At 34.7% G+C, this 10,760-nt stretch overlaps 1 protein-coding gene across 1 annotated transcript; it reads right to left on the bottom strand.

The window, feature by feature from the left end:
• Positions 1–4,960: 4,960 nt before the first annotated feature.
• On the bottom strand, positions 4,961–5,456 carry LOC132054138 (uncharacterized). Its single transcript, XM_059446199.1, has 2 exons — positions 5,103–5,456; positions 4,961–5,005 (listed from the first exon to the last, which is right to left on the bottom strand). The coding sequence occupies exons 1-2, from the start codon at positions 5,454–5,456 to the stop codon at positions 4,961–4,963; spliced, it is 399 nt and encodes a 132-aa protein (XP_059302182.1).
• Between the last annotated feature and the right edge of the window lie 5,304 nt (positions 5,457–10,760).

Genomic DNA, 10,760 nt, shown 5'->3' on the forward strand with positions numbered 1-10,760 from the left:
GGTTTTACGCTAATTCGCATGTTAGTGCTCTTGAAATTTCATAAGAGTGGTCCCACTCCACATTTATATAGGTGCAATCATCAAATGTATTCTATAGAGTAATACACTACCTATAAAGGATATGAATTGGATTAAGAATTTAATCAACATCACTTTGCTTTACAATATTGCACTATATTCACACATCATAGACGGACATATTTTAATAGTATATACATGATCAACTAATGCATTGTTATTACCATATGAACCTACATCATGGGATTCCTAATCACATAGGTTAGGTTATCATAATTGTTGATCTTCTCAAATTGACAAAAAATCTCACTGCCCCGATGTTCTTATAATTCGTAAATAAATCAAGTTCACTTCAGATTTCACATAACCTGTGAAGAAAGGTCATCTCAGGACAACTGCTTTCTCACATTATGTTTCAAATGAATATGTCTATTTTTGACATTGAAGAATTCATTTTTTGCTAGAGTTATTAGTACTTGGCAACCACAATGTATAAACACAAAAGATTTTTTTTTTTTTCAATTGAAATACTCACTAAAAGGTTTCTTAGCCTCAGCGTCATTACCAGCAAGCTCCAAAACAACAAGTTTTGTTCAGATAATTTTCATTTTGTGACGCCTCCACCAAAATAAACACATAACTACTTGTGAAAAGCTATATAATTGTGGTACGTACCATATAATTGTGGTACCAAATGCATTAAAGCTATCCAACTGTTTGGAAAATAACGTAACAATTGTATCCAATTTTCTAATGAAGAATATTGTCCTAAAAAATGTATAGAACACTAAAACACATACATTGCAACACAATCAAGTTAAATAGTACTTCCTCTGTCCCAATTTATATACTTTCCTTTTTAATTTGTCCCAAAAAGATTGATACATTTCTATATTTAGAAATAATTTAACTTAAAACTTCCTCTTTTACCCTTAAATTGACAAAAAATCCCACTGCCCCCGATGTTCTTATAATCCGTAAATCAACCAAGTTCACTTCTGATTTCACATAATCTATGAAGAAAGGTCATCTCACGACAATTGCTTTCTCACACTATGTTTCAAATGAATATGTCTATTTTTGACATTGAAGAATTCATATTCTGCTAGAGATATTAGTACTTAGCAACCACATTGTATAGACACAAAAGATATTTTTTTTCCAATTGAAATACTCACTAAAAGTTTTTTTAGCCTCAGCCTCGTTACCAGGAAGCTCCAAAACAACAAATGTTGTTCAGATAATTATATCAATACGTTATAAATAGCTAACTAACTCATGACCACCATCAAATAAAAAAAAAATTAGTAGAAGTCTATCGTAAATGTATCGTTATAAAACATAGCAACACCCAAAGAATCAAGCAATGACTTCAACAACTACCCACATAAATAACGTCTATCTATGGAGCCTCTAAGATGATAAATAAAACATAATCTAACTTCGAGACTGATAACGTCCAAATTCACTCCTCAAAGAGAAAGTGTACACGGTCATATGCAATATAATTTACCCAACTATGAGTCGGGGTCGAACCCACAGAGAACAATATCCTAGGCGATTTAAGCAAGTAAGGAATTATCGCTTTCTAAGCTAAGCCAAACACTTGATAATATTTTGGTTTTTGATTTAAAAACTAACAAAGCTAAAACTAATCTAGAAAGCAAGTAAAATGATCAATGGCCACAAGCATGGATACAAGGAACTCTCAAGTAACAATCCAATATATTTTATGATTTTACAACTAAGAGGGAGCTTATGTTAATAGATAATGATTTCTAAAATCTCATTGAAAGTCTTCCAACCAAATCAATGAATTTCACTCTAAGCTTTTCCAAGCCTTAGAGTGTGATATCAAGTGCAACCAATTGAATCTCAAGTAACTTTCCTATTCATAGCTCAAGTTATTAGATGAGGGTTATGCCCCAAATTCTTGTTAATTAATCTTTCCCAAATAGATTTCCTCTTCCGAGCTCAACCAAAGTAAATGGGCGAGTCTTAGGGTTAGCTACTCCCTTAAGAATCATTCAAAACGAGATTAATTAAAGAAACAATGACCCACTTCATTAGATATAAGCATCATTCAATACATAAGCATAATAAGAGTTTGATCCAAAACTTTAACAATGTATATTTTCATAAAAAAGTTTCAAGTAATGGAATAAAATACAACACACTTAAATATGCAATACAAAGCAAGAAATTGAAGAAAGGGTTAAGAAATTTATCATTAAAGAGCTCCAATCTTGTCCTCTAAAGGTGTGGTGTAAAAACCCTAGCTCCAAAGCTTGTAAAATGGCCAAAGATGTGAGAAATTTTCGTAAGTCTTCCTCTTATAATTCTCCAATTTGCCAATGTCAAAATATGACAAAATAAACCCCAAAGTTTCAGTTTTGCAAATCTGTCCTGTTGTTACAAAACTGTCCAGTTTTGACGTTTTGCAAAACTGTCCAGTTTTGACAGTTTTGCAAAACTGTCCAGTTTGGCCTCTTTTTGTCTTTATTTTCACTTGGTTTCTTCCGATCACTTCTAAATCACATAAAACCTGTAAAGTAGATGTAAACGATATTAAATACACTATTTTCTCAATCAAACATAGCAAAAATATAAGATTAAAAAAGAGATAAGTTGGTAAAATACCAACTTATTAGAGACGCAGCCCGAAAACTAAAACAATAACTAAGATAGTATGGTGCCCCACAAACAAGCATGTGGGCACACCAAATAGTCCAGAAAGTAGCAAGCTCTCTTAATCCGCGCCTGTATCACGAACTTTCTCTTCAATGTTACCTAACACACAATGAAAAACAACAATGGTATGCCTGAGTACTGGGTACTCAGTGAGTGTCTCCGGAGCAATAGTTAATATAACACAATAATATAATAAGGATTAGTAAAACGGTGTCAATAAAAGCAGTTTAAATTCAGAGATAGGATAAATCACCAAACTTAGTAACACCATTAATGAAAACCATTAAAGAAGAAATAAATCAAGTTCAGCTCGTTGTGTCATTTATCACATTTAAGTCTTTAAATCATGATTTCAAGATCATCAACAAGCCACTCATAGGCAACCAAAGTATAACACATGCCGATACAGGCCCAAATCAACACAACAAAGGGACGATCATTTAAGGTTCCCTAAACCGCATAGAAGCACCACATCTGGGTTATCAACCCCAATGGCTACCCTTCCACCTGAATAGCTAGGCAAAGAACACATCGGGATTGCGAATCCTCGATGGCCACTCTTCCTCCCGAATGTTTAGGCTAACCCCACTAGGATCCATAGTGACTGCCCTACCTCCCAAGTATCTAGGCCAAACACAAACAATATAAATCATGGCAAAAGATCTAAATCACCATCCTAGCATAGAAGCCAAATCGCTTAAACCATGGCATGGAAGCCGAATCACAAGTCATATCATGATATTCATATTATTCATTAAGGATTATGTTCATCATCCCATTATGGGGGCACATCAAGTCATTTCAGTTTTGGATACTGGGAACAAGTTTTAAGTTCAACATAATCCATTATAGAGCACTCACATCAGATGGTCAAGCTTTTCAATTATCAAGTTTAAACATCCCTTATGGGGTAATTCAAGCTCGAATACTAAAACTTTATATCTCAATCTTCAATCATTCTTTAGAGAAGAAAACAATCATGAGTACGTATATATAATATAGTACAAACAAGGTTTAATGTGGGCTTGTCCCTCACGCACACAAACCACAACCAAAGACTTCATAAAAAACGATTGAAAGAGTATGTTCAAAAAGAGACATACCTCGAATCCCGCTAAAATGGTTCCAACAGAATTTCCACGGTTCAACAATCACTCTACAATAGGCTATTAATAACAAAGTTTATAACTTTAACCAATTCTAGGGATTTCTACCCTTATTCGAAGAACTAGTGCTTTTCTATTTTTAATACTTGTTCTTGAATCCTTATGTGAATCATTAGTGAATTTTAATCTTGTATTATGCTCTACACTAGTCCAAAACTCATTAATAATCCCAGAAAATCAGAAATCTTACCTTTTAGACAATATTCCACACGCTCCCTTCTTCTCCTTTCTTGAGTTTTCAAGAATCTAGAGTTTGGGAAGATGAACTAGTGTCAATTTAATGTTAGAATGATGAAGTAATGATGAGAATTGATCAAGAACTTACCTTAGATGTTTTGGAAAAGTTTTAGGGTTGTTTCCTCTAAAAAAAGTCGTCAAAAACGAAATGCGAAAAAGTTAAAATAAAATCTTAAAGTTATAGGGTTCGAAACCAAAGAAAACGGAGGCTCGCGCCACCCTTCCGTGGAAAGGCCAGCGTGAGGTACCTCCCCTGCACCACCCTTGCGTCACAAGTGTGGCGCACAAGGCCACAAATTGGTCTGAAACAAGAAAACTCGCGCTGCCGACAAAATTCAAGAAACGGTCATAAATTTTTGTACGTAGCTCAGTTGGATCTGGGCGACCTACCTTTGGAAAGGTATTTCAAAGACCTACATCTTTAATGTTTTGCAATTTCTCATATTCTCAACGAAACTATCCAAAAAAATGGGAAATATGAAGAAGTCCTCGAGACTTAAACGAATTTAGAAGCCCTTAAGAACTCTATTTTTTGGTTTAACTTCGAAACGACTGTTTATCACTCGAACTCATCCCGAATGGATTCATATAACTAAAATATCCTCTCAATACTAGTTTTACTCATTCACACCTAGCCTGGATTTATGGGATGTTATATTATCTCCCCTTTAGGATCATTCGTCCCCGAATGAAAGTCAGGGCCTAAGATTTTTCACTAAACCTCATGTTCCCAGAATTCTAAAGTTCTTTTGCAAAGTGAGTTATCCTTAAAGATAACATAAGATTAACCACACATCAAATAGATCATTCAAGCTTAAACACAGGAGTGAGGGGTTTATACCTCTAGTCTAAACTTTCGCAGGAACTAAATAACTGAAAGGTTCAACACGTACCTGCAATAGGGAACAAATGAGGATATTTCTTCTTCATGTCCTCCTCAGCTTCCCAAGTAGCTTCTTCAGTATTATGATTTCACCACAGGACTCTAACCAAAGCCACATCTTTCGCTCTTAACCTCCTAACTTGACGATCCATGACTTGTATAGGTTCTTCTTCATAAGACAACCCTTCGTTGATTTCAATCTCTTCATGATTCAAGACATGAGAAAGATCAGCCTTGTAAAACCTCAATATCAAAATGTGAAACACAGGATGCATCATAGCCATCTCAGATGGTAACTTCAACTCGTAAGCCACTTTCCCAATTCTTCTCAAAATCTCGTAAGGTCCAATAAAACGAGGGCTAAGCTTACCCTTTCTACCAAACCGCATAACTCCTTTCATTGGTGACACCTTTAGGAACACCTTGTCACCTACCGCAAACTCTAGCTCGCAACGCCGCATCACTACAAAAAAAAACTGAAATAGCTACGAACCTTGTCGCTAATCCGTTGCTATATTGCTCGTAGCTAATAGATATTTGTCGCTAATCCGTCGTTAAACAGGATTAGCAACGGATTTTGCTGCTTAGCTACGGAATTCGTCCGTCCCTAAATCCTATTTTTTTTAGTAGTGCATGTATGTATACGACTTCTGTCGACTCTGAGCTGTTTTGAGTCGTTGCACAATAAGGTTCACCTTCTCGATTGCTTCATGAAATGAGTTAGGAACCAGTAGCTCTACTTCAGTCGGTTCAAACCATCCAATTGGCGATCTGCAATGCCTCCCATAAAGAGCTTCAGAAGGAGCCATTTGAACACTTGCTTGATAACTGTTTTAATTTTGAAAGCAAACTTGACAAGAGGTAGATGCTCATCCCAATTACCCCCAAAGTAAATGGTGCACTGATAATGTCCAAATCCACTCCTAAAAGAGAAAGTGTACACGGTCGTATGCAATATAATTTACCCAACTATGAGTCGGGGTCGATCCCACAGGGAACAATACACTAGGCGATTTAAACAAGCAAGGAATTATCACTTTCTACGCTAAGCCAAACACTTGATAATATTTTGATTTTGAGAAAATTATAACTAATGCGAAAATATAAACTAATCTAGAAAGCAAGTAAAATGATCAATGGCCACAAGCATGGATACAAGGAACTCTCAAGTAACGATCCAATGTATTTTATGATTTTACAACTAAGAGCAGGTTTATGTTAATAGATAATGATTTCTAAAATCTCATTGAAAGTCTTCCAACCAAATCAATGAATTTCACTCTAAGCTTTTCCAAGCCTTAGAGTGTGATATTAAGCACAATCAATTTAACTTCAAGTAACTATCCTATTCCTAGCTCAAGTTATTAGATGGGTTTAATGACCCAAATTCTTGTTAATTGATCTTTCCCAACTAGATTTCCTCTTCCGAGCTCAATCAAAGTAAATGGGCAAGTCCTAGGGTTAGCTAATCCCTTAAGAAACATTAATGAACAAGATTAATTAAAGCAACAAAGACCCACTTCATTAGAAATAAAAATCATTCAATACATAAGCAAAACAAGAGTTTGATCCAAAACTTTAACAATGTATATTTCCATAAACAAGTTTCAAGTAATGGAATAAAATACAACACACTTAAATATGCAATAAAAAGCAAGGAATTGAAGAAAGGGTTAAGAAATTTATCATTAAAGAGCTCCAATCTTCTCCTCCAAAGGTGCGGTGTAAAAACCATAGCTCCAAAGCTTGTAAAATGGCCAAAGATGAATATAATTGCTCCCTTGTCCTCCTTTTGTAGTTCCCAACTTTTTCCAAGTCCAAAAATAACAAAATAAGCCCCAAGTTTTCAGATTTGCAAATCTGTCCCTTTTTGCAAAGCTGTCCACTTTTGATGCTTTGCAAAAGCTCGTGCGCTTTTGTCCAATTTGGCCTCTTTTTTACTTCATTTTCACTTGGTTTCTTCCGCACTTCTAAATCACATAAACCTATAAAATGGAAGTAAACGACATTAAATGCACTATTTTCTCAATCAAAACATAGTAACAATCTAAGATTAAAGAAGAAATAAGTTGGTAAAATACCAACTTATCACGCACGCCCTCAACATGTCTTCCAGAGTCTGAATAGTTCTCTCTGCCTGCCCGTCCGTATAAGGATGAAAGGCAGTACTCAAGTTCACACGAGTTCCCAAACCCTCTTGAAACGATTTCCAGAAATGAGCAAAGAAATTGCGTATCTCTGTCAGATATGATGGATGTCAGAATCCTATGCAATCTAACTATCTCTTTTAAATATAACTTGGCGTACTACTTCACGGTATCTGTCATCTTCACAGGAAGAAAATGGGCAGACTTTGTGAGTCTATCCTCGATCACCCAAATCGAATCAAAATTGGCCTTTGTGCGGGGTAAAACCACAACAAAATCCATATTGATCACCTCCTACTTCCATTGCGGAATTTCGATATTTTGAGCCAGGCCTCCAGGCCTTTGATGTTCAGCCTTTACCTGTTGATAGTTCAAACACTTAGCCACGAAATTAGAGATGTCAACCTTCATGCTCTTCCACCAATAGTGTTGCTTCAAATCTTTATACATTTTGGTAGATCTCGAATGCACAGCGTATTTAGAACTATGTGCCTCTACCAACAATTCTTGTCGCAAACCATCAACATCGGGAACACATAGACGTCCCTGCAGCCTTAGGACATCGTCATCCGCCCCAACTGGGAATGAAGTGTACTAGTCCTTTTCTGCTCCATCTCGCAGTTTCACCAACAGTCCAACTTCGTATTGCTTGGACTTGATTTTCTCCATAATATCAGATCGAGCGGGTGTGATTCCCACTAACTCCCACCTTCAGTTTCATTAAGTCGGACTCCAAAGCTAGAGAGTCACCAGATTTCTCTGCCCATTGGCATCTGCCGAGCGTGCAAATACGCTAACGTACCCATAGATTTTCGGCTCAATGCATCAACAACAACATTCGCCTTCCCAGGATGATACAAGATGTTCAAGTCATAATCTTTCAACAACTCTAACCATCTTCTCTGTCTGAGATTCAATTCTCGCTGCTTGAAGATATACTGTAGGCTTTTGTGATCGGTGAAAACATCACAATGCTCCCCATACAAGTAATGATGCCAGATTTTTAATGCAAACACCACATCAACCAATTCTAAGTCATGAGTTGGATAATTCTTTTCGTGCTTCTTTAATTGCCGGGAAGCATAAGCGATCACCTTACCATTCTGCATCAAAACACAACCCAACCCAATTCGAGAAGCATCACAATAAACTATAAAGCCTCCGGAACCTGAAGGTAGAGTTAAAACAGGAGCTGAAAATTACTAAATTTGGACGAACCCATACCTATAATTCTATATCCGCCCCTATGAGCAGAGCTACATGTAACGAAGAGAATCAATTGTTCTCTTTTTTTTTTTTTTTTTTTTTTTTTGAAGATAAATAGGATAACAATGAATATTTTTGTGTATATTTAATTAATTTGTTGAATATGTTACTCCATTTGTTCCAATTTATGTGATAAAGTTCGACTTGACATGGAGTTTAAGAAAAAAATTACTCCATCTTTCCCAATTTATGTGGTAGTGCTTGTTCGTTCACGATGTTTAAGAAAGAAAGAATTTTTTTTTGAAACTTATTATGATATAAAAAACTCATAAATATTTGTATAACTATAAATTATCTTATTAAGGCTAAAATGAGAAGTTTAAAGTTAAATTATTACTAAATATAGAAAGGTATCATTCTTTTTGGGATTGACTAAAAAGGAAAGATATCACAAAATTGAGATAGAGGGAGTAGTACTTTTGAAACTTGTGATCCTAAGCATGTTATAGAATTTGTGTGGTTGTAAAACATTTGAAAGTTGCAGTCTTAAACATGTCACAACATTTGTGTGGTTTTTAAAGAACTTCTCATTAAGAGTAAAATGAAAAGTAAAATTAATTTTTTCTAAATATAGAAATGTTTCATTTTTTGGAATGTACTAATTAGAAAATAGTTATCACATAAACTAGAACAGAAGAAAGTAATTAATATAGGAGAAGCTACGTACTGGTGTATGATAAAGATGATCCAAATTGCTTTCATCTTCTTAAGTCCTAAGTATGATATTTTTATTATTTTTTGAATCTTCTCAGAATTTCTGACCCTCAGCCTACAAAATCTACTACTTGTACAAGATAACATAATTGCTAGATGTTACAATCAAGCAAAGTTGAGGAGACCTAGTTAATCTTGAAATTTATTACTCCCACCGTTTTAATTTGTTTGTCTTTGTTTGACTAGGCACAAAATTTAAGAAAGTAAAAAAAAATAAAAAAAAAATCGAATGTTGTGGTCTTAAATTAAAGATATGTATAATGTATCAAAATGGCTTTAATCTTGTGGTTTTAAACATGTCACGTGAAATGTTGTAATTAAAGAGTTGTCAAATTAGAAAATATGCATTTTGTTAAAATGGAATAAAATAAAAAGTAAGACAAACAAATTAAAATGGATGAGGAGACTAAGTTAATCTTGAAATTTATTACTCTCACCGTTTTAATTTGTTTGTCTTAGTTTGACTGGGCACGGAATTTAAGAAAGTAAAGAAATTTTTTGAATCTTGCGGTCTTAAATTAAAGATATGTATAATGTATCAAAATGGCTTTAATCGTGTGGTTTTAAACATGTCAAGTGGAACTTAATTAAAGAGTTGTCAAATTAGAAAATATGCATTTTGTTAAAACGGAATAAAACAAAAAGTAAGACAGACAAATTAAAATGGATGAAATATTACCTATAAAGTAGATATGAAGTGGAAACACTTTTACCATAAATGTCACGTTCTTAATTCTTTTTGGTTTGGGAGGGGACCTATGGTAATTGATCAGTTCGTTGTAATTACACTGCATATGCTTTCACATCGACTAAATATATGATTTTATCTTAAAAAGGATTGTCATCTATTCTTGTTGGTAGTGGAAAGCCGCCTTCACAAATCACAATCGAATCGTTGACATGCATTCCACATTTCTTACAACCTGTGATTTGCATAGCTTAACAGGGCATTTATAAGGTCTCATATATACTTTATAAGTTTCTAATATTTTTAACTATCAACGTGAGACTATGTTTATAATATTCAAGAATCTCCTCCGGAACTAAGTTTCATATCGTCAATCACCACAATTCACGGATCTCCCTCTCCAATTAAATTCCACGTGACTTAATACCACGATCCACTGGTCAATTTACGAAATTCAATGTATGTCATCCATATGACCGAGCATATATGGCCGCACTAAGCCCAGAGTTAGCTTCTTCTGGTGCACGTGCGTCTCCGAGCTACCTTTGTCATGGTAGAGGTAGTAAACCAAGCTCCATGCTATAACTCCACAATTTTCATACTCGTTTCATCGAATAATTGGCTCTGATATGTTTGGCTAAGTCAACCTAAAGATACTCTTAACATGACGTGATATTATCTGTTTTGGGTCAAACTCAGCTCGTAACAGTTTTTCCCAAAAGACCTTAACACCATTAAGAGTGACGTTTTTACACTTTATGTATAGTTTCTCAATATTTTCAACTAACAGTGTGAAAAATTGTTTGCACAACCAATAAAAACAATGAAAAAGACATCTTTTATAATAGATTAGATTATATCATGTACTGACAATATAAGTATTTTTCCTACGATTAGTGCAGTTCAACCGGTTGTAACATATTAGTCAGTAATCACTATTTTATTAGATT

Source organism: Lycium ferocissimum, chromosome 4 (assembly GCF_029784015.1).
Source record: "Lycium ferocissimum isolate CSIRO_LF1 chromosome 4, AGI_CSIRO_Lferr_CH_V1, whole genome shotgun sequence".
NCBI classification, from domain to species: Eukaryota; Viridiplantae; Streptophyta; class Magnoliopsida; order Solanales; family Solanaceae; genus Lycium; species Lycium ferocissimum.

What these genes read in the sequence shown, in the direction of transcription:
- LOC132054138 (XM_059446199.1), bottom strand. Translation starts at nt 5,456, where the DNA reads ATGCGGCGTTGCGAGCTAGAGTTTGCGGTAGGTGACAAGGTGTTCCTA. An exon ending in GAGCGAAAGATGTGGCTTTG is followed by an intron (nt 5,006 to 5,102) that starts GTTAGAGTCCTG and finishes TCCCTATTGCAG; the next exon opens with GTACGTGTTGAACCTTTCAG.